The sequence below is a fragment of the Phoca vitulina genome, unplaced genomic scaffold (assembly GCF_004348235.1).
Source record: "Phoca vitulina isolate PV1807 unplaced genomic scaffold, GSC_HSeal_1.0 scaffold45, whole genome shotgun sequence".
NCBI classification, from domain to species: Eukaryota; Metazoa; Chordata; class Mammalia; order Carnivora; family Phocidae; genus Phoca; species Phoca vitulina.
Window position 1 is genome coordinate 8,072,412 of NW_022589748.1, and position 24,995 is coordinate 8,097,406.

General features: G+C 39.6%; 1 protein-coding gene across 5 annotated transcripts in view; it reads right to left on the reverse strand.

Annotated features, from left to right (window-relative positions):
- LOC116648629 (S-adenosyl-L-methionine-dependent tRNA 4-demethylwyosine synthase TYW1) overlaps positions 1-24,995 on the reverse strand; it is a 201,313-nt gene that overhangs the window by 83,814 nt on the left and 92,504 nt on the right. For all 5 annotated transcript variants that reach the window (XM_032430710.1, XM_032430709.1, XM_032430712.1 and 2 more), the window contains exons 11-12: positions 24,585-24,694; positions 13,291-13,468 (exon numbers count right to left, since the gene is read on the reverse strand). In XM_032430710.1, the coding sequence (XP_032286601.1) occupies positions 13,291-13,468; positions 24,585-24,694 (288 nt within the window). The remainder of the gene's footprint in view (positions 1-13,290; positions 13,469-24,584; positions 24,695-24,995) is intronic.

The window sequence follows — 24,995 nt, forward strand, 5'->3', positions numbered from 1 at the left end:
ATTATCAAGAAGACAAGAGATAACAAGTGCTGGAGAGGATGTACAGAGAAAAGGGAACCCTTGTGCACTGCTGGTGGGAATATAAATTGGTACAGTCACTATGGAGGCTCCTCAAAAAATTAAAAATAGAACTACCATATGATGCAGCAATCCCACTTCTGGGTATTTATCCAAAGGAAATGAAATCAGTATCTTGAAAAGATGTTTGCATCCCCACGTTTAATGCAGCATTATTTACAATAGCCAAGACATGAAAACGTGTCTATCAACAGATGAATGGATAAAGAAAATGCCATATTATTCAGCCATGAGAAAAAAGGAAATTCTGTCATTTGCAACATGACCGATGAACCTGGAGGACATTATGCTAAGTGAGATAAGCCAAACACAGAAAGACAAATACTGCATGAACTCACTTAAATGTGGAATCTTAAAAAAAAAAAGTTTCCATTAGCTGTTTTCTTCCCTGTGTATGGGCCATACTCTCACATCTTTGTCTATTTCATTTTAAATAATATTATGTGCAACTCTGCATATCAGATACCTCCCAACCCAGGGTTGCTGTTTTATTTGTTTGTTGCTGTTTTTGTTGTTACTGAAGTCCTTTGGCAAATTCTGTATTCTTTCTTGTGTTCAGCCTGTTTGGTTAGCTTAGTCGTATGCTAGTGATTGGCCAGAAATATCCTTAAATGCCTTCAACCAGTAAGGCTCCCAGCCTTTGCTGAGGGTTCTGTGTGTATGTTGGGGCATGCCTTCAATGCCTAGGCAGACAGTTGACAACTCTGCCTCAGTTTTCACTGTCTGCTTGCTCAAGACATCAACATCAGGCAGGGGTGAGAGCATAAAGCCTTGTCAAGTCTTCTCTGGCATGCCCACCCTGCCCACGGGCTAGCTTCTAGCTTCCCAAGAATACACTGGAGCTTTTCAAAGTTCCCTATGAACATCTCATTCCCAGCTCTTCCTTTTAATTTCTTTAGTCAGCTTCTTGTTTGCCCCAACCATTACTGCTGCCTCAGGAAGCTGTGAAGTTAAACGATTGCCAATAACTGCTGATACCGAGAAACACCCCCAGAGAACAGCTTTTTCCCTGGACAGAATGTGAGTCACTTCAAATAAAGACCACCCCTGTGCGTAAGGGGTTCCAGGGAACTGCCACATAACCTACATAATGACAGTTCTCTGGAAATGGGACTCTGAAGGAGTTCCCACTCTGTTTTGCCCCCTCCCCGCTGCCAGGCTGCTGGTTTTTACTATGACTATAGGTCTAAGGCTACTGCAGAGCTGGGGGAGTTGGGATGGAATAGCACATATTAAGACACCATGAAGCTTAGGACATGAAACAGCACATATTAACATATCACAAAGCTTACTGTTCCTATTGGGATTCAACCATTCTTCTAGAATAAATGCTCCTCAGAGTGTTGTGTACCTTTGGTTAAGAAAAAGTTGATTCTGACAATTTTTGCTACTGTTCTCATTGTTTTTATAGAGGACCAGGTTTTGAAAGTCTGTACTCTGTTATTCCTGCTGACATCTATCACTAAGTTTTGTTTTTATTCCCATCATTATCCATCACAATATTTTCGACATCCATTATGATTTCTTCTTGAACCCATAAGTTAATTAGAAGTACACTGCTTCAATTACAAACATACTGGAATATTCCATTAATCTTTTTGTGTTGATTTATAGTTTAATTCCAGCATGTTCAGATATCATGCTCTATATGATTTCAATACTTTGTTGAAACTTGCTTAATGGCCATTAGGTAATTAGTCCGCAAGCAAGTTCATGCTCTTGAAGAAAATTATATTCCAAAGTTTCTGGATGCTCTATTTCTGTAATATAGGCTAAATTTGTTGATTTAGTTGTTCAAATCTTCACTACTGCTATTGATTTTAATTTGCTTAACAGTTTGAGAGAAGGATATTTAAAAACCTACTATTTCTCCTCATAGTTCTTTCAATGTTGAGATTATGTTACTGTGTTTACAAGTTTTAAATTGTTATATTGTTTTATGTTCCCAGTGGGTTTAAAATTTTATTAAGAAATGTCTATCTTACCTCAAGTAATGGTGCTTGTCTTAAAGTATACTTTGACCAAATTTTTAGCCTACCTTTCCAAAAGTGAAAATTCTAAGTGTTTTCATGTATTATCTCATATACTCACAATGCCATTATAAGACAGTCATGATTATAAAATCAGTTCACGGGTTAGAAACTAGGCCCTGAGAAGTTATCTTCCCCGTGTCACTAAGATAGCAAGAGATTCAGTTAAGATTCAAACCAGATCTCTTCTAGACCAGAGCCCAGCTCTTAACACCTGACTGTATTTCCTCTCTCTTCTTTTAGCCTATCTAGACCTGCATATTTCTTTTTTTTAAAAGATTTTATTTATTTATTTATTTATTTATTTATTTACTAGAAAGAGAGAACATGAGCAGGGAGAAGGGGCAGAGGGAGAGGGAGAAGCAGGCTCCCCGCTGAGCAGGGAGCCCAACGCGGGGCTCGATCCCAGGACACTGGGATCATGACCCGAGCCGAAGGCAGATGCCACCCAGGCACCCCTAGACTTGCATATTTCTGAAAAGCATTCTATCAATTCAGAGACATAAGAGAAGACTATATTTTAAACTTAACATGTTTACTACAAACAAAACAGGCTGGGAGGGGGAAAAAAGCTTCTATTCAAAGGATCAGGTGATATTTATAATCTTCATTTCATTGGAAGCTGTTTTCTAACCACTTTGAGCTAAAAAAATACAAGAAAACTATTTTTATTAAAACTCATGCATTTCTTCAAACATTTACTAAGCATCTAATATATGAAGAGCTATCCAATTTACAGAGGTTCTCTAATACATATGGTAAATGTCTTAGCAAAAACAAAAGAAAACAAAACACACAGCAAACAAAGTAACAGAAATACTGATGGAAGAAGCAAAACAAAGAGAATGAAGTTCACACATAGCTTCAGAAGAAGGTGCTCAAAATAAAGGGACAAATGTGGTGGAGGTGGGGAGGTCTGGGAAGTTAAGTGCTAATGTGTCACAGTTAAATATGGAACATAGTTCTGTCTTCTTATGACCAGCTGCTAGCACACAGAGAGCTGTACATCAATAATATTTACCAAAAAAGAAAACATTAGATTTTAAATGTAAACTTAAAAATAACATAAAACAAATAGATAAGAAAATAATGATAAAAGGGGGACTCTAGATGAAGCTAAGAGTGTATGTCAGCCTACAAAGAGCTACGCAAAGTCTATGAAGAGCCTCTAAACCCTAAAACACTCATAAAAAGGGAGACACAGTCCTAGGTTTCAAATGTCCACAAAGAAGAAGGAACCAGTTGGTTCTCTGCGAGTCCTCAGAGAGAAGAAACTACTCAGTGCTGTAGAACATCACTCTCCCCAACGTCATGGCCTTACAACACGACGACTTCCAGGGGCCTGCTTTCAACAAGGCGTCTCCTGTAGGGCACTGGCCTCACAGCCCAGAACAATTCATAAGAAGGAGTAACATGGCATGCGCTGGTAGAACGATGGTGCGATGGGCCTCTCTGATGGCAGCGCTGAATGCAAACACGGACCGTACAGAATGAGAACAAGGATTAGGGGCCAAGGACAGAGTGTGGGTCAAGCAAGCCACTTTTAAAGGAGAAAGTTCTTTAGACACCAAAACACAGACTGCATATGAAACACACAAGAATATTCTTTCCTTACTCAAAGCGATATGCTTCCATTTTCCTTGACCATGTGGTACCTTTCATGGTTTCGTATTTGTTAGAAATGGTGACAGAAACTTCTCTGCTGTAAGAGAATGAACAGTGCAACTCCTCTGACAAGTGGCAGGTGACACTCAGCCTTATGGCGGAGGAGACAACAAAATGGGGAACAGTCTGGCAAGCTGAAAACCACAGGCTTCACCGAAAAGATAACCATTACTTGGCATGATATTGTATAGTAAGATATATTTACTTATGCCTAGTTCCTGGCATAGAGTTTCTAAAACCCTTGGCATTTCCTGAGTGACAGAGGTGAGAGAAGCATCTTTTGTGATCCATAATAGCCCCCTTCAACCAAAAATATTTACTTTATTAATGAGGTGACTCCCGATGGGCCCCTAGACAGCTTCAGATAGGGGCTGGTTGCCAGAAGAACCAACCATGTGATCAGAGAGTTGGAACTTTCAGAACCACCCCCCAACCTCCAGGGAGGGAGACAGACTGGAGGTTGAGCTAATCGCCAACTGACAAAGATTAAATCAATCCTGCCTCATGTAATGGAACCTCCAAAAGCCCTCTACGTTATAGGGTTCTGAAAGCTTCCAGGCTGGTGAACACACTGAGGTACGGGGGGGGGGGGGGGGGGGGGGGGGGCGGGGGGGGGGGGGGGGTGTAGTGTGCCTGGAGACGGGATGGAAGTATAGCGTCCCTCCCCCATACTGTGTCCCATGCATCTCTTCCATTTGGCTATTCCTGAGTTGTATCCTTTATAAGTAAATGGTTTTCCCTGATTTCTGCGAGCTGTTCTAGCACATTACTGAACTTGAGGAGGGAGTCACGGGAAGTCCCAATCTATAGCTGGTGGGTCAGAAGTACAGGTGCTATCTGGGACTGTGCCTGGTATCTGAAGTGGGGGCAGTCTTGTGAGACTGGGCCCCAAAGCTAACAGTCTGCACTAACTCCAGATAGTGTCATAACTGAACTGAATTGTAGGACACCCAGCTGGTGTCCGAAGAGAACTGGAGAACTGCTTGGTGTGGAAAAACCCACACATCTGGTGTCAGAGTATAATGAATAAGAAAACCAGATAAGAGTGAAGTGTTCTGGTATTGTAAAAACAGCACTTTATACTTGGCTTTTAACAAGTTTTGCCAGGTTGTCTTTTCCAAAAGTCAGAAATTCAGATTTTATGCAAAATCTCTGGATGTTAACCGTTGGCTCAAAAAACAAACAAGCTTTTAAACATGGTGTGGGCAAATAAAAACCTACTTGTGATCAACTGTGAATTTGAAACCTTTGGTCTAACGACCCTCCAGCCATCCCATAAAATTATCTTTTTTTTTTCAACTGAGTTCCTAAAAAATAAGGAGTCCCAGTGGTTCGAGGTTATCCTCCTTGACCACTACAGCCTCTTGCCTCTTGTGCTATAGAGTGGACTAGCAAACATGGCCATAAATTCCTCCCCTCCCTATATTCATGTCCCCTTGCCCTGCAGCTGGGGGTGCCCTCTTAGCTGGGACTTGCTTTGGCCAGTGGAAGTGAGCAAGTACGACACAAGCAGAGGCTCAAATGATGCTTATGCATTGAAGCTCACCCTCTCGTGCTGCTCTCTGAAATCCTGCCACTGGGATGAAGTTCAGACTAGCTTACTGGAAAATAAGACGCTACATGAATAGAGGCCCCAGTTGTCCCAGCCATGGCCACATAAACCAGCCAGCCCAGCAGATCTGCCAACTGACACATGAACAACAACACTGAGACCAGCAAAGCCAGGCAAGATCAAAAGATCTCCCAGCTGACCCAGAATTATGAGCTAAATAAATGGTTGTTAGTTTGAGTGACTCGGTTTTAAGATGAGTGATTACAAGAAAAGATAACTGATAAGATGCTACAACATCTCAGAGATATGTGCCTGCCAAAAATATGACTATAAAACCACTTGTTTTTATGGAATTAAGAGGGCCTTTCCTCAAGAGAAAAGGCTTTTACGGTCCAATCACTACCAGTCCTATTATTAATACTAAGTGTCTTACATATTCTGGTAGCTTTTATTAGCTTTCTCATTTGCCCAAGGTGTTAGCTTCTATCCTCCATAATCCTTGAGGACCACTCACTGTAAAAACTCCCCTTGGTGGGAGAACTGTCAGCAAAAAGCCACATACTTTGCAGCTAGAGGGGAGACTGAAATTCTCTTAAGGAAAAGTTAAGTATCATGAAAAGGCAAGTAGTCTGAATATACACTTGCGTGTGGGTCAAGGGAAGGCCAACTGGCAAAGTCAAGAATCTCCTTAGAACGTATCAAAGTATGGGTGGTACTACAGTAATTTAGGAAAAAAAATTTTTAATTAAAAAAAAAAAACTTAGTAAACCACCAACTACCCAGAGTGCATTATTACTTCCAGAGCATGCTCAATGAAAAATGGTTGCAAGATGTTCACTTGATAGCTCAACTGAATGAGCTGACCTGCTGTACAGAATTAGCAATATAAACATTAGGGGTAACTCCCAAAATTCATGGTCTCTGTGCTATATTCATAAATCTATTGCCTTGTTTTTCTGAAAGAAACTAAGACACCAGAGACAATTGGTATTTGGATTCCTCCAAATTCATGGAAATAAAACAGTATGATCTGTACTCAGAGAAGTATTTCTCTTTCCATTTTCTCTTGGGCCAATGGGTTAAAGTGAGAGAGCACTTAGCTCAACTCAAAGAGGTCTCAGGTCAGGAAAGTATTAGCTTAAAAGTAGGGGCACCTCAGGACTATTTTGTTTCACTACTGTACAGTGCAGAGTATTTGAAACTCATAGTTTTATAACACATCTTAGTATCTGCTATGTCAAATCTCAGTGCTCTTCTTTTAACTTTTTTATGAACTATTCACATCATTCTTTGGGGAAATGTTGGGGTAGGAAAGTTACCTTATATTTAGGACTCCTAACAACTGGGCTTATATATTATTGCCACACCAGTAGGACCCCTCTGCATTAAAGAAAGGTACACCTAAACATCATGTTCTTCAATCCACTTCTCTTAGGGTATCAATTATCAGAAATTCTTCTCAGATCCTAGCAATAGTATGTTGATCTTAGCAATAACCGTCGATCTCAGCTTTTGGGTTATTTCAATAAATAACCAAGATATGCCAACTTTTTGAGGTCCAAACCTAAAATGGCTACTTCCCACATATTCTCTCCTTTGCCCAGTTAAACATAACTAAAGAAGGGATGCACTCCCCTGAACCATGGCACCCTTGATATAGGAGCTTAAAGAATGATTTAAAAATCGAAAAAAGGAACTTCCCTTTTCTGAGCACTCCTTCTTTCTTGAGTACTCCTCACAGGGTGTATCCTTCCATTTTTTTAAACTCTTGTGTTCAACATCAGAGAAATCTGCTCATTTCCTATTCCTGGGCCCTTGCCACTTCACTTCTTCCTCTTTGCCTCCCTTCCAATTTACCAGTGTCAATACTAAAAGACTGGTTTAATCAATGCCTTTGTATCCCATTTTTCACTGATGGCAGTCAAGACCAGTATGGACATTGTGTTGTATCATGATCCCCCCACTGACAAGAGGAGGTTCACCAGACAGAGTGGGGAAGACAGACCCAAGAACAATTCCTGAATGTTCACTATGTGCCAGGCATTTTGCTGGACACTTTGAAGTACACAGCTTATTTACCCCTCTGTAATTTTCTTCAGTCCGTGAGCATTCGCATGAGCAAACAATGATCATCATCATTTCACAGAGAATTACCTACATCACAGAGAATTACCTACATCCCACTTCTGGCAGATTTCATTCTTTTTACATACATACGCCTCAAATTTGGGATAGACTCCCTTTTTGTATATGTTGTATGTATATAAATCCCAACACGTTTCTATCGCAACTTCTCCCTCATGAGCCATCTGAAAACCTAGGGGTTTTAAACCTAACAAAAGTGTTTAAAAAGGAATGGTAACCCATACAAAATTTATACACTGGCATTTTAAAAACGTTTCCCTTTTAACTTTATCTTTTTATATACAACTTCAAAAAGTAGTATTTTAGCTATCCTTGTGACAATGTCACTGGTTTTATTATTGCCCAGTAGCCAATTTTAACCAACTCTCTGATTTCCTATGATGCTAAATTTTAAACTGACTTTGTGTGTGCCTGTGTGTGTATGATCATTCTTTTTACAAACAGTAGTGTCTTTTTTATTGAATAAATTGGACATGTGACACTGTGTAAGTTTAAGGTGTACAGCATGTTACATTTATATACTGTGATATGACTGTCAATGTAACATTTATCCACTACATAATTTAGTACAATACTATTATCTATATTCATTATACTGTGCATTAGGTCTCTAACAGGTTATTTACTACTTGTAACAAGTTTGTACCCTTAAACACCACCCTCCGTCATTCCCTGGTAACCACCATTTTACTTTTTTTTTTTTTTTAACAAATTAACTTTTTGAGATTCCACATATAGGTGATGTCATTTGGTACTTGTCTTCCTCTGACTTGCATACCATAATGTGGTCCATCCAAGTTGTTGCAAATGGCAGGATATCCTCCTTTCTCATCGGTGAATAATATTTCATTGTGTATATGTACCACACTTTTTTTATCTCTTCATCTGTTGATGGGCATTTGGGTTGTCTCCATATCTTGGTTATTGTGAATAATGCTGCAATAAACATGAAGTATATATAACTCATCAAAATCCTGTTTTCATTTTCTTTGGGTATATATCCAGAAGTGGAGTTGCTGGGTCATATGGTAGGTCTATTTTTAATTTTTTGAGAAACCTCCATATTCCTCTATATTCTTTTCCATGGTGGTTGCACCAACTTACATTCCCACCAACAAAGTATAAAGGTTCCCTTTTCACCACATCCTCGCCAGCACCTGTTGTCTCGTCTTCTCAATAACAGCCATTTTAACAGGTATGAGGTGGTATCTCACTGTGGTTTTGATTTGCATCTCCCTGATGATGAGTGATGTTGAGCATCTTTTCATGCACCTGTTGGCCATTTTGATGTCTTCTTTGCAAAAATGCCTATTTAGTTCTTCTGCCCATTTTCCAATCAGATTGTTTTTTGTTGCTAAATTGAGTTATTTATTTTGGAATGTTCTATATATGTCTGTTAAGTCCATTTGTTCTAAAGTGTGGTTCAATTCTAATGTTTACTTATTGATTTCCTGTCTGAATGATTTCCTGATCAGTCCATTGCTGATAGCGGGCTATTTGGGTCCTTTACTGTTATTGTATTATTGATTTATAGCTCAAGCTCTCTTAGTATTTGCTTAATATATTTCAGTGCTTGGGTATTGGAACTGTATATATTTACAAGTGTTCTATCTTCTTGATGTATGGATTCACTTATCATTATATAATGACCTTCTTTGTCTCTTGTTATCCTTTTTGGCTTGGAGTCTATTTTGTCTGATATAGGTACTGCCCCATCTACCTCCTTTTGATTTCCATCTGCTTGGACTGTCATCTTCCATCCTTTCACTATGAGCCTGTAGGTGTCTTTAGAGCTGAAAAAAGTCTTCTATAGGCAGCATATAGTTGAGTCTTGTGGGTTTTTTTGTTTTAATCCATTCAGCCACTCTGTGCCCTGTGATTGGTGGGTTCAATCCATTTACATTTTGGGTGATTACTGATATGTAATGATTTACTACTGCCATTTTATCTTTTGCTTTCCCATTGTTTCTTTTTCCTTCTGTTTCTACCTTTGTAAGTTGGTGGTTTTCCATGGTGATTTGCTCAGTCTCCCCTCTTCTTTATGTTTCATGTCTATGCTCTACATTTTTGCTTAGTGATTACCATGAGGATTACAAAAAACAGCCCTAGATAAAATAGTCATTTTTTCTGCTGATAGCAAATCAAGATTTGCCTATAAAAATTCCATCCTTTTAATTCTTCAATATTTTTTTATTTTTATTATGTTCAATTAGCCAACATACAGTACATCATTAGTTTTTGATGTAGTGTTCATTAGTTGCGTATAACAGCCAGTGCTCATCACAGCATGTGCCCTCCTTAATATCCATCCCCAGGCTACCCCATCCCCCCACCCCCTCCCTTCTGTAACCCTCAGTTTGGTTCCCGGATTCCAGAGTCTCTCATGGTTTGTCTCCCACTCTGATTTCTTCCCATTCAGTTTTCCCTCCCATCCCCTATGGCCCTCTGTGCTATTCCTTATATTCCACATATGAATGAAACCATATGATAATTGTTATTCTTCGATATTTTTGATGTCACAAATTACCTTTTCATGCTGTGATTTTGTTACGAAGTTGTAGTAGCCACAACTTTTTAATGTTTTTCCTTTAACCTTTATACTATAATTAAGAGTTTAATATACTATTCTAAAAAAGGGTTACAGTCTTCTAATTGTCCATTTACCACCTTAATCAGAGTTTTGTGTACTTTCATGTTCCCATTTCGGCTTGAAGAGCTCCTTGCAACATATCTTGTAAGGCAGGTCTAGTGGTGGTGAACTCCCCTCAGTTTTGGTTTGTCTGGGAAAGCCTTTATCTTTCCTTCATATCTGAAGGATAACTTTGCCAGATATTCTTGGGAGGCAGTTTTTATCTTTCAATATTTTGAAAAAATCATCCCACCACTCTTCCCAAGGTTGTAGAGTTTCTGCTGAGAAATCTGCTGATAGCCTAATGCAGGTTCCTTTGTAAGTTATTGTCTTTTTCCCCCAGCTGCCTTTAAAATTCTTTACCATTGACTTTTGCAGTTTTAATATAATGTGTCTTAAAGAAGGTCTTTTCACATTGAGATAAGTGTTTTATTAGCTTTGTGGACTTGTATGTCCAGTTCTTTCCTCAGGTTTGGGAAGTTCTCAGCTACTATTTCTTTAAATATGCTCTCTGCTCCCTTCTCTCTCTCTTATCCCTCCGGTATATACCCATTCATCTAATGTGGACTCCCCTAATGGAGAAACTCACAGGGTTTCTTTATTTTCTTAAAATCTTAGTTCTCTCTCCTCTTCCACCTGAGTCATTTCTAGATTCCTATCTTCCAGCTCGTGAATTGTCTCTTCCATCTGATCTGCTCTATTTCTAATGCTTTCTAAATGCATTCTTCACTTCATTTATTGAGTTTTTCAGCTCCAGAGTTCTGTTTGGTTCTTCTTTAGAATTTCAATCTCTTTGGTAAAGTATTCCTTCTATTCATTAATTTTATTCCTGAGATCACTGTATTGCCTTTCTAAGTTTTCTTGTACCTTGCTGAATTTCATCATAATAGCTAGTTTTTAATTATGTATCAGATTGCAACAGTCTGTGTTTTGGGGTTTGGTTACCAGATTGCAACAGTCTGTGTTTTGGGGTTTGGTCATTTTCCTTTTGTGATACCATGTAACCATGATTTTTCATAGTGTTTCATGAAAAGTGCCTCTGCCGCTGCATCCAAAGCAGCAAACACCTTTCTTATTTAGGTAAAAGCCTTGTTTACTTTGATTCTAATAGTTTTAACAGGTTGGTAATTGGAAGCCTTCCTTTTATCTTCCAGAAGGTGGCGCTGCAGCACAACTTTTTGGTTTCTCTTACCAGCGCTGACTCCCCACTAAGGCTGGGAGAGCTGTGCATTTAAAAAAAAAAGCGGGGGGGGGGGGGGGCCTGGGTGGCTCAGTTGGTTAAGTGACTGCCTTTGGCTCAGGTCGTGATCCTGGAGTCCTGGGATCGAGTCCCGCATCGGGCTCCCTGCTCAGCGGGGAGTCTGCTTCTCCCTCTGACCCTCCCCCCTCTCATGTGCTCTCTCTCTCAAATAAAATCTTTCAAAAAAATTAAAAATTTAAAAAATTAAAAAAAATTTAAGAAGCGGGGAGGGGGGAGGTGGCAGCACAGTGGAAGGAGGGGTGTGCTTAGCACCTAGGGCTTTGGGTGTGCCCCATGACCAGGTAGTAGGATCCTCAAGTGGGGGGTTCCCAGAGCTCCATGGGCAGTTATTTTGCCTAAATCCCCTGGGGCAGACAGCAGGAAACATACTTTCCTTCAGTTCTGTGTCTGCCTTCTTCCCTTCCCTTTTCCTCCCCACCCCAGTCACTGGTCTCTCAGAGAGAGCAACAGGTTCTCTGGCTCTGTAGCAACCACCTTCAGCCTCCACCTCCCCTGCCAGAAAGAAGGGTGGTGCTGGCTCCCTACCAGACCTGTCCCTGCAGCCTCTGCTGCCACTCCCCTCACTCCACGGCCCCCTCCAATGCCCAATCCACCCACTTCTGGGTGCACAGACAAATGCACCTCTTGGGTGTCCTGGTGTGCTGTACAGAGGTACTTTTTTTTTGTTTGGTTATGGGAGTCTGATTAGTTGTAAATGGAAGGCAAGAGAAAAAAGGAACAAGGCAGTCCTCCATGACTCTGACGTCACTCTAATACTGTCTTTTTATATTTGAAAATTATTTTCTCCTTTTTTTCATGTTACTCTTTATTGGTCAGTATTTACAAAACAACTTTGAATTTTAAAAGATCATTGTCTTTTATTCCTATGTGGGAATTTCCCCAATATTTCACTAGCCATCTCCTGAGAACTTATAGACACTATACTAGGACACGAAGATAAATAAGCAGGGGTCACCAGTCTCAAGCAACTCAGTCTTACGGGGAAAACACAAGTAAATAAGTAAAATTTAATGTTTTTGGTGTTATATATGTGCATAGTTCAAGTATAATGCAAAAACAGGTCATTTCCAGGCCTCAGAAGATGGTCATCTCCATCTGTAAAGCTTTCCCTCTAAGTCACCCAAACCAACTCAACATCTTACATGCTAAACCTATTCCTTATGCGATCCTCTACTGCTCCAGGGCCCCATAATCCTAGCAATCAACACGGCTGGAACCCCTCCAGCCATTAACTGGTCCTCTTCTATGCTGGGCTCTCAGAGCCATGCAGTTTGCCAAGCTGATCTATTACGTCTCAATAATGTCTGTCTTAGGGCTCCTCATTCTCACTGTCTTACTTTCATCTTTATGACTCTTACCTAAACGAACACTCTCCTATCTTGTTGCCTGCTTTCTGGCTCTCCCGTTTTACACCATGCTAGCAGACAGCTCTGCAGGAAGCAAGATCTTTCCAAAGAACAGCACTTGAAGTCCTTTACAATCTACCCCCTACCTTTTCAACTTGGTTTCCAGCTGCCAGTCTCTTTCACACACTCTGTGGTCCAGATGAACTATATTTACATAATGATATCACAAATACCCTAACTTCCTACCTTTCTCAGGAGGTTCTTATTAAAAACTACAGCTTCCTACCTTTAAGATTCCAGTTAAACAGTGGCTTCTCTGAGAAGTTTTACCCTGTTTCTCCCCTTGTAGGAAAAAAAAACTGCATTCTCTTTTGAATTCCCCCAGCAATTGATTTGTTCCTCTATTCTTTCTACTAATGTTATCTTCCCTAATAGAACGAATTTTTAAGAGTAGGCCCATCTCTCGGCCCCAAAAAGCCAACATGTGTATGTAATTTGTAATCAATAACCCCTTTTTGAATACATTAATGCCTTCAGTCAAACACAGATCCAAGCAGAGTATCTTAATAAGCTGGATGTCTCACCTGATTTCCACAGGGAATTGTGCATTTGTGACCAGGAAACTGGAGATTTTACACTCGTGGAGTAGTTTCAAAAACCTATTGATTTCTGGGTACATGATGGGTTCTCCCACAAGGGACAACGCACAGTGCTTTACCATCATCCCCTCTTCAAAACGTTCTTCTTTGACACCTGGTACTCCTGGAGAACACAGTGAAAAGGAACAAGCTCTATAAGGCATGGGGAAAGAATATCACTTTTATTTTTCTTAATTAAAGATTTTAAATTTTTCTTAATGGTTCTTTGGTTATAGAAGGCAAATTCATTTTTGATACCATTCAAATAATATAAAACAAGGGCCGGGGGGTGCTAGAATTAGTAAATCAGAAAAATCAGCAGTCTCATCTTCGGTTTTAATACTAATTAAACCACATGAATATAAGCAGATGAAACGAACTTTGTTAGCTAATTATCTGGAATGCAGGACATATTACTTTCCATAATTTGCTTAGCTCTGTATTCTTTCACATTGGTTTAAGAAAATGAACTCAAATGTTTATCAACAGATAAGTGGATAAACAAAATTTAGTATAAATGTGCAATGAAATATTATTCAGCCTTGCAAAAGGAATGCGATGCTGACAGGTAACAACATGGATGAATCCAGGCTAAGTGAAAAGAGCCCAACACAGAGGGACAAATGTATGATTCCATTTATCTGAGGTACCTAGAATAGGCTAATTCAGACAGAAAGTGGAAGGTTACCAGAGGCTGGGAAGAGGGAAAAACAAGGAGTTATTTTTTCTTGGGTACAGAACTTCTGTTAGGGATGATGACAAAGTTCTGAAAAGGGATAGTGGTGACAGCTGCACAATATTAAGAATGTACCTAATGACACTGAATCGTATACCTTAAAAATGGCTGCACTGGTCAACATTGTGTTATGTATATATTCTACCACAATAAAACTATGGGGGGAGGAAGCTGAGCTCAGTATAAGGAAAAGCCTCTTCTAGACCAATCATTTCTCCCTTCACTCCACAAGTATTCTGAGTTGTGAAACTAAATGGACTTGGTCCAAAAGTATATAGGAGAGAAAATGAAGAACTCTGAACTTCTCCCCTTTGGCTGCATGCCAGAATCACCTGGAGTGTCAAAAACTAGGTCCACTGCCAAAGATTCTATTTAATTGGGGTGGGCGTAAACCAGGATAATGGGAGTTTTTAAAATTCTTCAAGTGATACTAATGCGCAGCGCCAAGGTCCAAAACCACTGCATAAACCAGAAGTCCCCAAATCTGTTTGCACACTGGAATCACCTGGGAAATCTTAACACTTCCAAACTCCAGACCCCAGCACAGACCAATTAAATTACAATCCTGGGGGAAAAGCCCAGGCATCAGTGGTTTCTGAAGCTCCCCAGGTGACTCCAATGTGCAAACAAGTTTGGGGACCACTGGCACACACCATGGGTTCTCAACCCTCACCGGACATTGTAACTACCCAAAGCACTTTTAAAAATCCCAACGTCCAGGTGGTATCCCAAACCAATTAAATCAAAACCTCTGGGGATGGGACTCAGGCATTTTTTTTAAACACTCCCCATTTGATTCCAGTGTACAGAGTGAGTTGAGAACTGTTCTCAATTCAAATGTAGAAGGCACTCATGACAGTCCCTCAATCTAAGACAGAAATTTGGAAGACTTGGGAAGAGTATAAAAAGGGAAATAAAAATATATCTCCTTTACTTCAGATATTTCTATCAATTAACTCTAGGTTTTTTTCAAAGCATACAGTCTCTGAAGAATACAGACTCCTTGTGGAGACTGGGAGTGGGAGGAAGCATGTTCATATTCCCTCTCTGTCACTTATCAGCCACCTTGGACACACAATAATTTCCTGAACTGTAAAAAGCCCCTACCTCCAAGAACTTTTGTTGGCATTAAATGAGATAATGCACATAAAAGGCTTTAGCAGAGTGCCTGGCACACAAGAAACATTGGTTAAAAATTTATTACCACCACTATCCTGGTTTCTTACAATGACTGAATCCCAGTCAGTATCACCTTAACAACAACAACAAACCTGGAGAAAATAAAGTCAGATTTCACTGCTCATTTGTACCTTAGTTTCCAGGAAGTGATTTTATTTTATACGCATGCAAATACAAACACACACACACAGTCTATGTGGAAATAAGCAACTGCAACTAAATACCAAGAGATCAAACTAACACAATACAGGCTAAAATCAGAACAATCTAAATGTGGCAGGTGATATCTGCTGTGATCACTATCTAACTGCAGTTCTGAAAATATATTTTACATCGGTATTTTTAAATGAGTAATTTCTTAGGTTACTGAAATCTGAGATCTTAAGTATCAAGTTTTTTTAAAAAACCTGATCCTTAACTCACTGTATGTTGCCAAAACAACTCAGCAGTAAGCATAACATTTCCTTTTTATAAAAAATATCATTAACTTTAATTCCCCCAATGAGCAGATGAGTAGAAGGACAGATTTAACCTGAACTGCAAAATTAACCTGAAACTCATGAAGTAGATAACTGAGCACTGGCTAGGCCCTAAGCACTGAAAGTCACGTGTAGCAGGTCTAAATTCTGGCTGTCCCACTAAGCTGGTTTGTGCTCCTTGGTCAAGCCACTCAACCTCTCTGTGCCCATTCCCTGATCTATAGATGGGAATCTTATACACACACACCTTTTTTTTTCATTAAAGATTTTATTTATTTATTTAGAGAGAGGGAGAGTGCACAAGCAAGGAGAGGAGCAGAGGGAGAGGGAGAGAATCTCAAGCAGACTCCATGCTGAACGGAGAGCCCAACACAGGGCTCGATCTCATGACACTGAGATCATGACCTGAGCCAAAATCAAGAGCCGGACACTCAACCAACTGAACCACCCAGGCGCCCCCATACACAACTTTTAAAGAATTCAGTGAAATAAATACCTAGGGCAGTGCCAGGCCCAGCACATAAGCATTCCAAAAACGTTAGTTACAAATATTTTTATTTTAATAATAATTACTTTGTGAATGAAACAGAAATTCACTCTTTTAATTATTTCAAATAAAATGGTAATTCCACTCAATTCAACATGTATTTATTGATCACCTACTATGTGCCAATTAGTGTTCTAGGTAACTTTTCTACAGTAAATAATTTTATAAATAATTTCTCTATTTAGAGAAAAACCTCTGCCTTTATGAAGTTTATATTCTTGTGAGAGACAGAGAATAAACATCAAACACAATAAATCTGTAAATTCTGTACCAGTGTAGTCCAATAATACGTTCTGAGATGACGCAAATGTTCTCTGTACAATCGAATACAGTGGCCACCAGCCACATTGACTCTTGAGCACTTAACATGTGGTCAGCGTGACTGATGACGAACCAAATTTTTTATTTTATTTAATTTTCATTAATTAAAATATAAAGGGCCACATGTGGCTATTGGCTACCACAAAGGATATGCATACCTTTAGTATATTAGAAAGTGATAAGCATATGGAACAGGAAAGGTAGAGCAGGGTAAAGAAGATCAGGGATCCAAAGAAGAGGCAGCTGACTCAAAGAAAGGGCAGTCCGGAGAAGCTCACTGGAAAGGTGAGATCTGACCTGAAGGAGACGAGGGACGAGGCCCAGAGAATAAAGAGGGAAAGAACACTCCAGGCAGTGGACAGCAGAGCAAAGGCCCTAAGGTGGGAGCAGGCTGACATGTCCAAGGAATCTGAGAGACAGGGGTAGCCACTGCAAGGTTTTGAGAAAGGTGGCATAATCTAAATTTCCTCCTAAATGTTTGGATCAGATTGGCTTCTAAACTGAGAACAAAGGGGCAAAGAGACTAATCTGGCAAGAGGCTATTGTATAATCTAAGCAAGAAAGGATGGTGGCTTCCACTGAGGTGGTGACAGCAGAAGCTGCAGGAAGAGATCGATCAATAGGATTTTCTAATGGATTGGATTAATGACTTCTACAGGCTTTTGGCAAGAGCCACAGAGCTGCCACCAACTCAGACAAAGTCTTTGAGGGTAACAGGTTTTGCAAGTAAGGAATAACCTGTGTTCAATTTTAGAATGGTGAAGTTCAATATGTCTGTTATATATGTGTGAATGAGTGCCCAACATTCAAGTTTGGATTCTGGAAGATGGACTGGGGGGAAATAAACATTTTGGCAAACGGATGGTACTTCTATTCCAGGTCTGAATAAGATTGCCAGGACAGTGAGTGTAGACAGAGAAGTGAACTGAGCGCTAGAACACTTGCATGTCTAGGGAAGGGAAGAGCGGTCATCAGAGGACACAACCAAGGAGCAGCCAGGGAAGGAGGAAAACATAAAAGCAAAGGATCAGCTGTCATCCTCTTTGACAGCCTGAACGGAAAAACATCAGCCTGCCCATTTAGACAATGACAAAAACAAAAACCAAGACAAAAAAGTCCCGTGGGTAAATCTCCTGAAAGAGTAATGATTCTCTGGGATTTAAAAATTATCCTAATTTTCTCAAAAGTAAGGTGTTGAGAAGAACATGTAAAATCGTGGTTCTCTCCTTCATAAAAGCATGTTTCCATTTCGTGCTCACTGCCAGAGGCTATTATAGTGATCTTTCCCAAAACAAGGCCCTTAGGGACTCAATCTCCTGCCTTACTTCACTGTCCTCAAGGAAATAGGTCAGAAAATAAGACATCCTCTAAATTTCTAATAGAAAGACGCCCCAGAGCAGGAAGGCAGTCCAGGGAACAGCAAACGCTACCTTTCAGTAACAAATCTACAGAGATATTTTCCACATGGGGAGTGTCTGTCTGTCTCTCTCTCTCTCACACACACACACACTCTTTCTCTCTCTCTCTCTCTATGCTCATGTTCCTCTAAACCTACCCCCTTCACTACTAAACTCTGCTTTGTTATTCTGATTTTTTTTTTTCCTTAAGCAAGTTTCTGACATTTCTCTTATCCTGAACATCTTCCTAATCCTGGACAATCACTACTGTCATCAGATTAACTATGAAGCATACTTTATCTCACTCAAAGATGCCAAAGCAGAAATTTAAGATGCCAGCAGTGTTATCCTTCTGTCATAGCAATAAAACCAAGTAATACAAAAATAAACATAATATATTGCTCAGCATAGGGTATTCATGCCTATTTCTAAAGTGTGGGTCAATCAGACATAAAATAGTCTCTTCTTTCTTTTCATAACAATATAGTCCCCAGCCAAAGATCTTCCTAGGAACCCTCCCGGTTAAACGTCACACAATTCTTTGATAAAGTCACTTCCACTGTGAGGTTTCTCATAAATAACCTTCAGAAGACAATTAGCAGGTGGTGCTCTCTTCCTCACCACCCCATGCTTCCTTTGGATGTGTACTTTAGCATACCTTGTTTGTGAAAACCATCTGTCGGAGACCCTTATTTTTTTGCATTACCTCACGTCTAAAACTATAGATAAAAAACATCTAGCACAATTAATCTCTTTTTCATCTTTGCACCTTCAGCACTGAGGATATTCCTGACAAAGAGTGTTCACTCACTTGACTGCTGAACCAATGGGAAACTGACCTAAGGAAACCTCCACCCCACTCTCTGGAACTATTTCTCCCTGGCATGGGGGTACTTAGAGGGGGACAGGCAGCGTTTTGAACAGATGCTGAGCTGCATTGAAATTCTGACCCACTTGTAATCAATATAAAGTTAATTCTGCATGTGTATAAAGGGAAAGCTAATAAAGGTCATGAGAAGAAAGATATTTTGATGATTCAATGAAATAACTGAAGAGACAATAATTGCCCTCGGAACTGAGAACAGAAGCACAAAAGGGAAGCATTTAAAAATATCAGAATATCTTCAAAATCTGTTCAAGGGTGGCCACTTAGCTAAAGCTTGAAACTCAGAGGGAATAAGCAATAATACCCACAGCAAGTCTCCCCCTCCACAAAAATAAAATCATAAAATGACCCAACCAGACCCATGGAAAAAGAAGGTATTCATCATGGGGTAGAAAAGCACACTAAAAAACAAAGGATTCCAAGCCAGAATAAGGGAAATTACTAATGAGTTAAAATTGAACCTCTAAAGAAAGGATGAAGTTAGGATATCCAGAATATAACCAAAAGAAGGAAATGGCTTTGCTTCTTTGAAAACTGCCTATAATATTCCTAAAACATTTCTGTTTAAACCCAAAATTTGTATTCCCACAGATACAATATTGTTAAAATGAAGATTAAGTTACCATTCAAACCCCCAACACCAAATTAATCTGCAAAATACCTAAACTACAGTATTAATAAATCTATTTCAATGTTAACTAATCAAATTCATTTTTTTTTCCTACAGGAAACTGTAACCCAAATTCTAACTAAGGAAATCAGTAATACCCCATTCCTTTGGTTTTTAATTTTGTTTTGCTTTCCTCAAGCCACTAGGGGGCACAAGGTAATAATATCGGTACTCTAATAGGCAAACTCTAACAAGGGTGTGGAAGAAAGGCGAACCTTCCTGCAGGGCCTCCATGAGTAACTACATCACATGAGTTAAGCCACCTCTCCAGACCAAGAGAGTTCAGATTTGGGGAAGAGAGAAAATAGAGTCCACCAGGGGCTGAAATGAAATCTAGAGTTATGTATCTGCATCTTTAGAGTCCACATGTAGGATCCATGTCAGGACCATACCCAGGTGAGAGTACAGGGTTCAGAAGAGGTAGCATGACTTGTATTAGTCTCACCATCTTTACTCTGAGGCTCACCATTCAGAAAGGAAGGGGACCTGTTTTATTTATACCTGATCCCCTAGGGATGAATAAAAGATGAACATAGAGATTTCACTGATTGCAGGAGGCATTCAGGTTCATAAAAAAAGAAAACTTTAGACTATAACCATTGATAAAGACTGAGCGAAGTTACAAAATCTCATTGCCTGATGAATGTCTACAATAAAATAAACAACCATGCATTTGAATGGTTTAGATTACTTTCTGCTGACAGCCAAGAAGACAGAAACATAACCAATATTCTGAAATACTAAAATTTCATAATTTTTCCCATTATGATTTTTTTTTTTTTTTTTTTAAAGATTTTATTTATTTATTTGAGAGAGGATGAGAGGAGAGAGAGAGCACATGAGACGGGGGAGGGTCAGAGGGAGAAGCAGACTCCCTGCTGAGCAGGGAGCCCGATGCGGGACTCGATCCCGGGACTCCAGGATCATGACCTGAGCCGAAGGCAGTCGCCCAACCAACTGAGCCACCCAGGCACCCCCCATTACGATATTTTTAAAAAGAAAACAATTCACATGCTTGTTGAGGGCTGCAGACTACTACCAGTTTTCTAGAAGAGCTCTGGATTTTTACAAATTATGTATTTCATCCTTTAATAATTAGGGGTTTTTTCTCTTTTAATACTACAGTATCACAGCCAGGTTTACTATAATTATTACAGCAATAAGACAGATTTTCAAAAAAGTAGTGTCTTATTTAAGCTTGGAATGAAATTTAAAAAGCATTAATAAATAGTTACCACGATCCAAACACTGAAGACTCTGTGAAAACATAAAATACAATGAATGAAAGCTCCTTTATGCCCATGTGCCAGCCTGTCTACACCCAGCACACCTTCCAATAGAAACCCGTTTTCTACGACTACTACTACTTTAAAGAAGAATTGTTCTGGCACCCTGAAGAATGTCAGTGTATAAAGGTCAACCAGTTCCAACTTGAAAACCTTTGTAGAAAATTTATTGTTGATTAAATGAATAGCTGTTGTGCCGACATGGTAACACTGGGTCGAGTAATTAAGATGTAAAAAAAGAATCCTTTGGGGGGAATTACTAGGGTAAAGTAGATACTCTATAAAAGCTTTTTTAAGAATGAAGTTGGTAGTCATTGTTGAATTTGGGGGGGATCATTCCCTCCCCCTTAGGCATTTTAACCCTGATTCAGGATTCACTTGTCCACAGATATGCTCTATTCTTTCTCTCTGCAATCCTTTATCTATCTTCCCCCTATAAGACAACATATATTTTTAAAAACTCTTCTGTTTCTTACCGCATGGGAACCTAAATTCAAACCATTTGAGATGCCTACTGATTAAAGTAAGTACAAGGTAACCAATCAGACACACCTTCTGCACAGGACAAGCCCTTCAAACAAGCTAGGCAGACAACAAAGAACATGGGCTCACTGAGTTCACCTAATACATGTTATTAACGTGAATAAAGTCAGCCCTATGATTTATTCATTACTTATTTCCATTTAAAGTGAATTTGCAAAAATGCTCCTGTCAGAAAAATTACTATCAAAACTCAAATTCTCATCCTGTATCAAGGACATCTCAGAATAGAAGAATGAATGCCTCCTCCTCAGGGCTGCTCCCTCCCCACACAAACTGCCTGGGGCACAGATCACTCAGGGAGACTGCCAGCTGTCGGGGAAACACACATCCTCCGTCACCGTCCCATTACTGAAGGGTACAATGGGCTCTTTAAGCACTAAAACAAAACAAACTTACTGGAATATAAAGATAAATTACTGGCATTTGCCTGCTTCTGATGTTATGATCCGTGATAATTAGCTTTATGTGTCAATTTGGCTGAACCACAGTGCCCAGATATTTGGTCTAATATTATTCTGGATATTTCTGTGAAGGTGTTTTTTGGATGAGATTAACATTTAAATCACTGAACCTTGAATAAAAGCAGATTGCCCTCTATAAGGCGGATGATCCTCATCCAATCAGTGGAAGGCTTTAATAGAACAGAGGCGACCTTGCCCAAGCAAGAAAGGATTCTGCCAGCAGACTGCCTCTGGATTTGAACTGCAACACTTCCCTATGTCTCCAGCAACTAGTCTACCCCAAATCTACACAATCATGTGAGCCAGTTCCCCAAATCAATCTCTCTCTCAACACACACACACACACACACACACACACACAAACACATGCACACACTCCATCCTGTTGACTGTTTCTCTGGAGAACTCTGACCAATACATTATCCAAAAGAAAACAAGACTTCGCCTTGAAGTTTTTTTAAGAAGGCATATGATTTATTTGAAGATCAATAATCAATATTAACTAAATCAACAATGAGTGTTGCTAGTCAGATACCAGATGTGGAAACTTAGTTCTTCACCAGTTTCTGTAATTTTCCCAAACACTGGTAAGAGACACTGCTTTATCCACAGAAGAGAAAGTTAATTTGTTAAAAAAAAAAAAAAAAGTGCTTGAGACTAAAAGTCAAGATACAAATTTAAATATTTATTAGCATCTTTGCAGATGTACAAAAGTAAGTCAGCACATACAGAGACACACACAAATATGCACAGCTCCACATTCCTTAGAAAATTAATAAATAATAAAATAAAGGTGCAATGACTGATTATCCTTAATAAATTATTATTGATTAATCATTATTTGCATTACCTTTCTCAATTTCTCATAAGAAAGAAGAACAGTAACAAGAAGGACTGAGGTACAATAAGCAATATATTTGGTCTTTGGCCCTGGTTCCTGGCACAACGCTCCTAAAACCCTTGGGATTTCCTGAGTGAAAGCAGTGTCTTCAGTCATTCAGAAGGAGCCCCTTTTGAGCACACCAGAGCTAATGAGGTGATTTAGGGCCCCTAAATAGCCTCAGGACAGGGCTGGTCACTAGAGAGACAAGTGATTAGAGGATTGGAATTTTCAACCACACCCACAGATCTCTTGGAAGGGCAAGAGGGGCTACATGTTAGGCTCTATAAAAACTCCTGAAACAGTAAGAGTTGATGAACTTCCAAGCTGGTGAGAGCCTCCATGTGCCAGGAGGGTGATGCACTCCAGGTCCATTGGGACAGAAGCTCCGTGCTTGCAGACCTTGCCCTATGTTACCTCTTCACCTGGCCATCCATCTGAATCCTCGGTAAAACCCTCTACAATAAACTGGTAAGTGTAAATAAATGTTTCTCTGAGTTCTGTGAGCCACTCCAGTAAATCTGAACAGGAGATAGTGGGAACCTCCAGTTTACAGCCAGTCAGTCAGAAGCACAGGTAACAACCCGGACTTGAGATCGGGGTCTGACGTGGGGCAGTCTCACAGGACTGAACCCTTACCCTGTGAGGTCTGGTGCTACCTCCAGACAGTGTTACAACTGAATTAAATTTATAGACCACCCAGCCAGTGTCTACTGAGAACTGAAGATCTACTTGGTGTGTTTAAACACACAAACACACACGTGCGCACGCATGTACACACATACACACTTATCAGAAGCACTTTAATCTCAAGAAGCAGTGACCTGACAATTTCTTCACATAAAAGAATCACCTGATCTTCAAAATGATAATTATTGGGGTTTATAAAGACTCCCACATATGAAGTTAGCACCACAAGAGTGTCTATATCAACACAACCTTGGTTAAAATTCATGTTTTATTGTTGCATAGCAAAGAAAAGGAAAATAAAGAAGAGAAGGACTTCCAAGTGGTAGGTGGAGACAGACACACAGATCTCACAGGGAACCTAACAAATATCAGTTCAGGATATGCAGCTATCATGTTACAAAGCCAACACTTTTAATTCTACCATATCTATCTATGGCAATGGGCCTCAAAGCATGGTCTCCAGTTCAACCACATCACCACCACCTGCAAAGCTGTAGAAACACACATCCTTGGGCCCCACCTCCAGACCTACTGAACCAATCTCTGGAAAAGGAAGCCAGGAATCTGTTTTAACAAGCCTTCCAGATGATTCTGACGCACACTAAAGCCCGAGAACCAGTAACCTCCAGTAAAGTCAAATACCTTTAAGTATGAAACAGAACTGAATCAGGAAATTCTAGAAACTGAGAGGCAGAATTTTCACATCACTATGGATCACGTGATACCAATAGAATCCCTCCTTTTTGTAAGTCATTTATTCAAAAATGCTTTCCCACTACATAACTGATAATATTTAAGATTTTTCCAATGATCTAAACTTTTCTGCCCATTCATTAAGCTGCTTTGTGCTTACCAAGACAGAACAATATCAAAAGTTTTTAGGAAGGATGATGATGATACACTCCCAGGCAAACTTACAGGCTGAGTGTACCATATTCTAAATTGCTAAGCTTTGAATTAAACTTTTTTAGTTCTTCCATCATATGGGATATGAAAGTTGTCAGTAGAAAAAAAAAAGGCCAAAATGTATATAATATTTCTATGAAGTTTTCACTTCCCTATATGAAAATTTGCCAGTGGGGACAAAAATCCTGTCAAAGAGGCAATTCCTCAGCCAATTTAATTCACGCTAATTAGCATTCCTTTGTAGAGGGTAGATAAATACCTTTAAACTGCTTAATCATGTTCTGATGGTTTTCAATGGCTTCCTTTAAGATCATTTCAGGCTGGTCCATCTTCCACCTCCATTCGGTGCCCACTGGATTGGTGTGGTGCCTGAGAACAAGAGGCAAAAGTTCTAAAGGACTCTGTAATAACATCTCAGCTAGTCATCTACTGTGCAGTAGTAGTAAAATCATAAAATCTAAGTAGTAAAACCATAAAGTCATAAATTCAGAGTTGGTTTCCCCCGAAGAGTTTAGCTATTTATAGCAGTGTTTTCTGGCTTAAGTCATGATATCTAGCAGAGAAGGTTAGATGGAGAAGTGCCTGGCTAAGGTTGGGGTTTAATTAGAACAATAAGAAACGTGCAAACTTTTCTTCCAGTCACCCACTTCCAGGCTAACAAGCATCCATT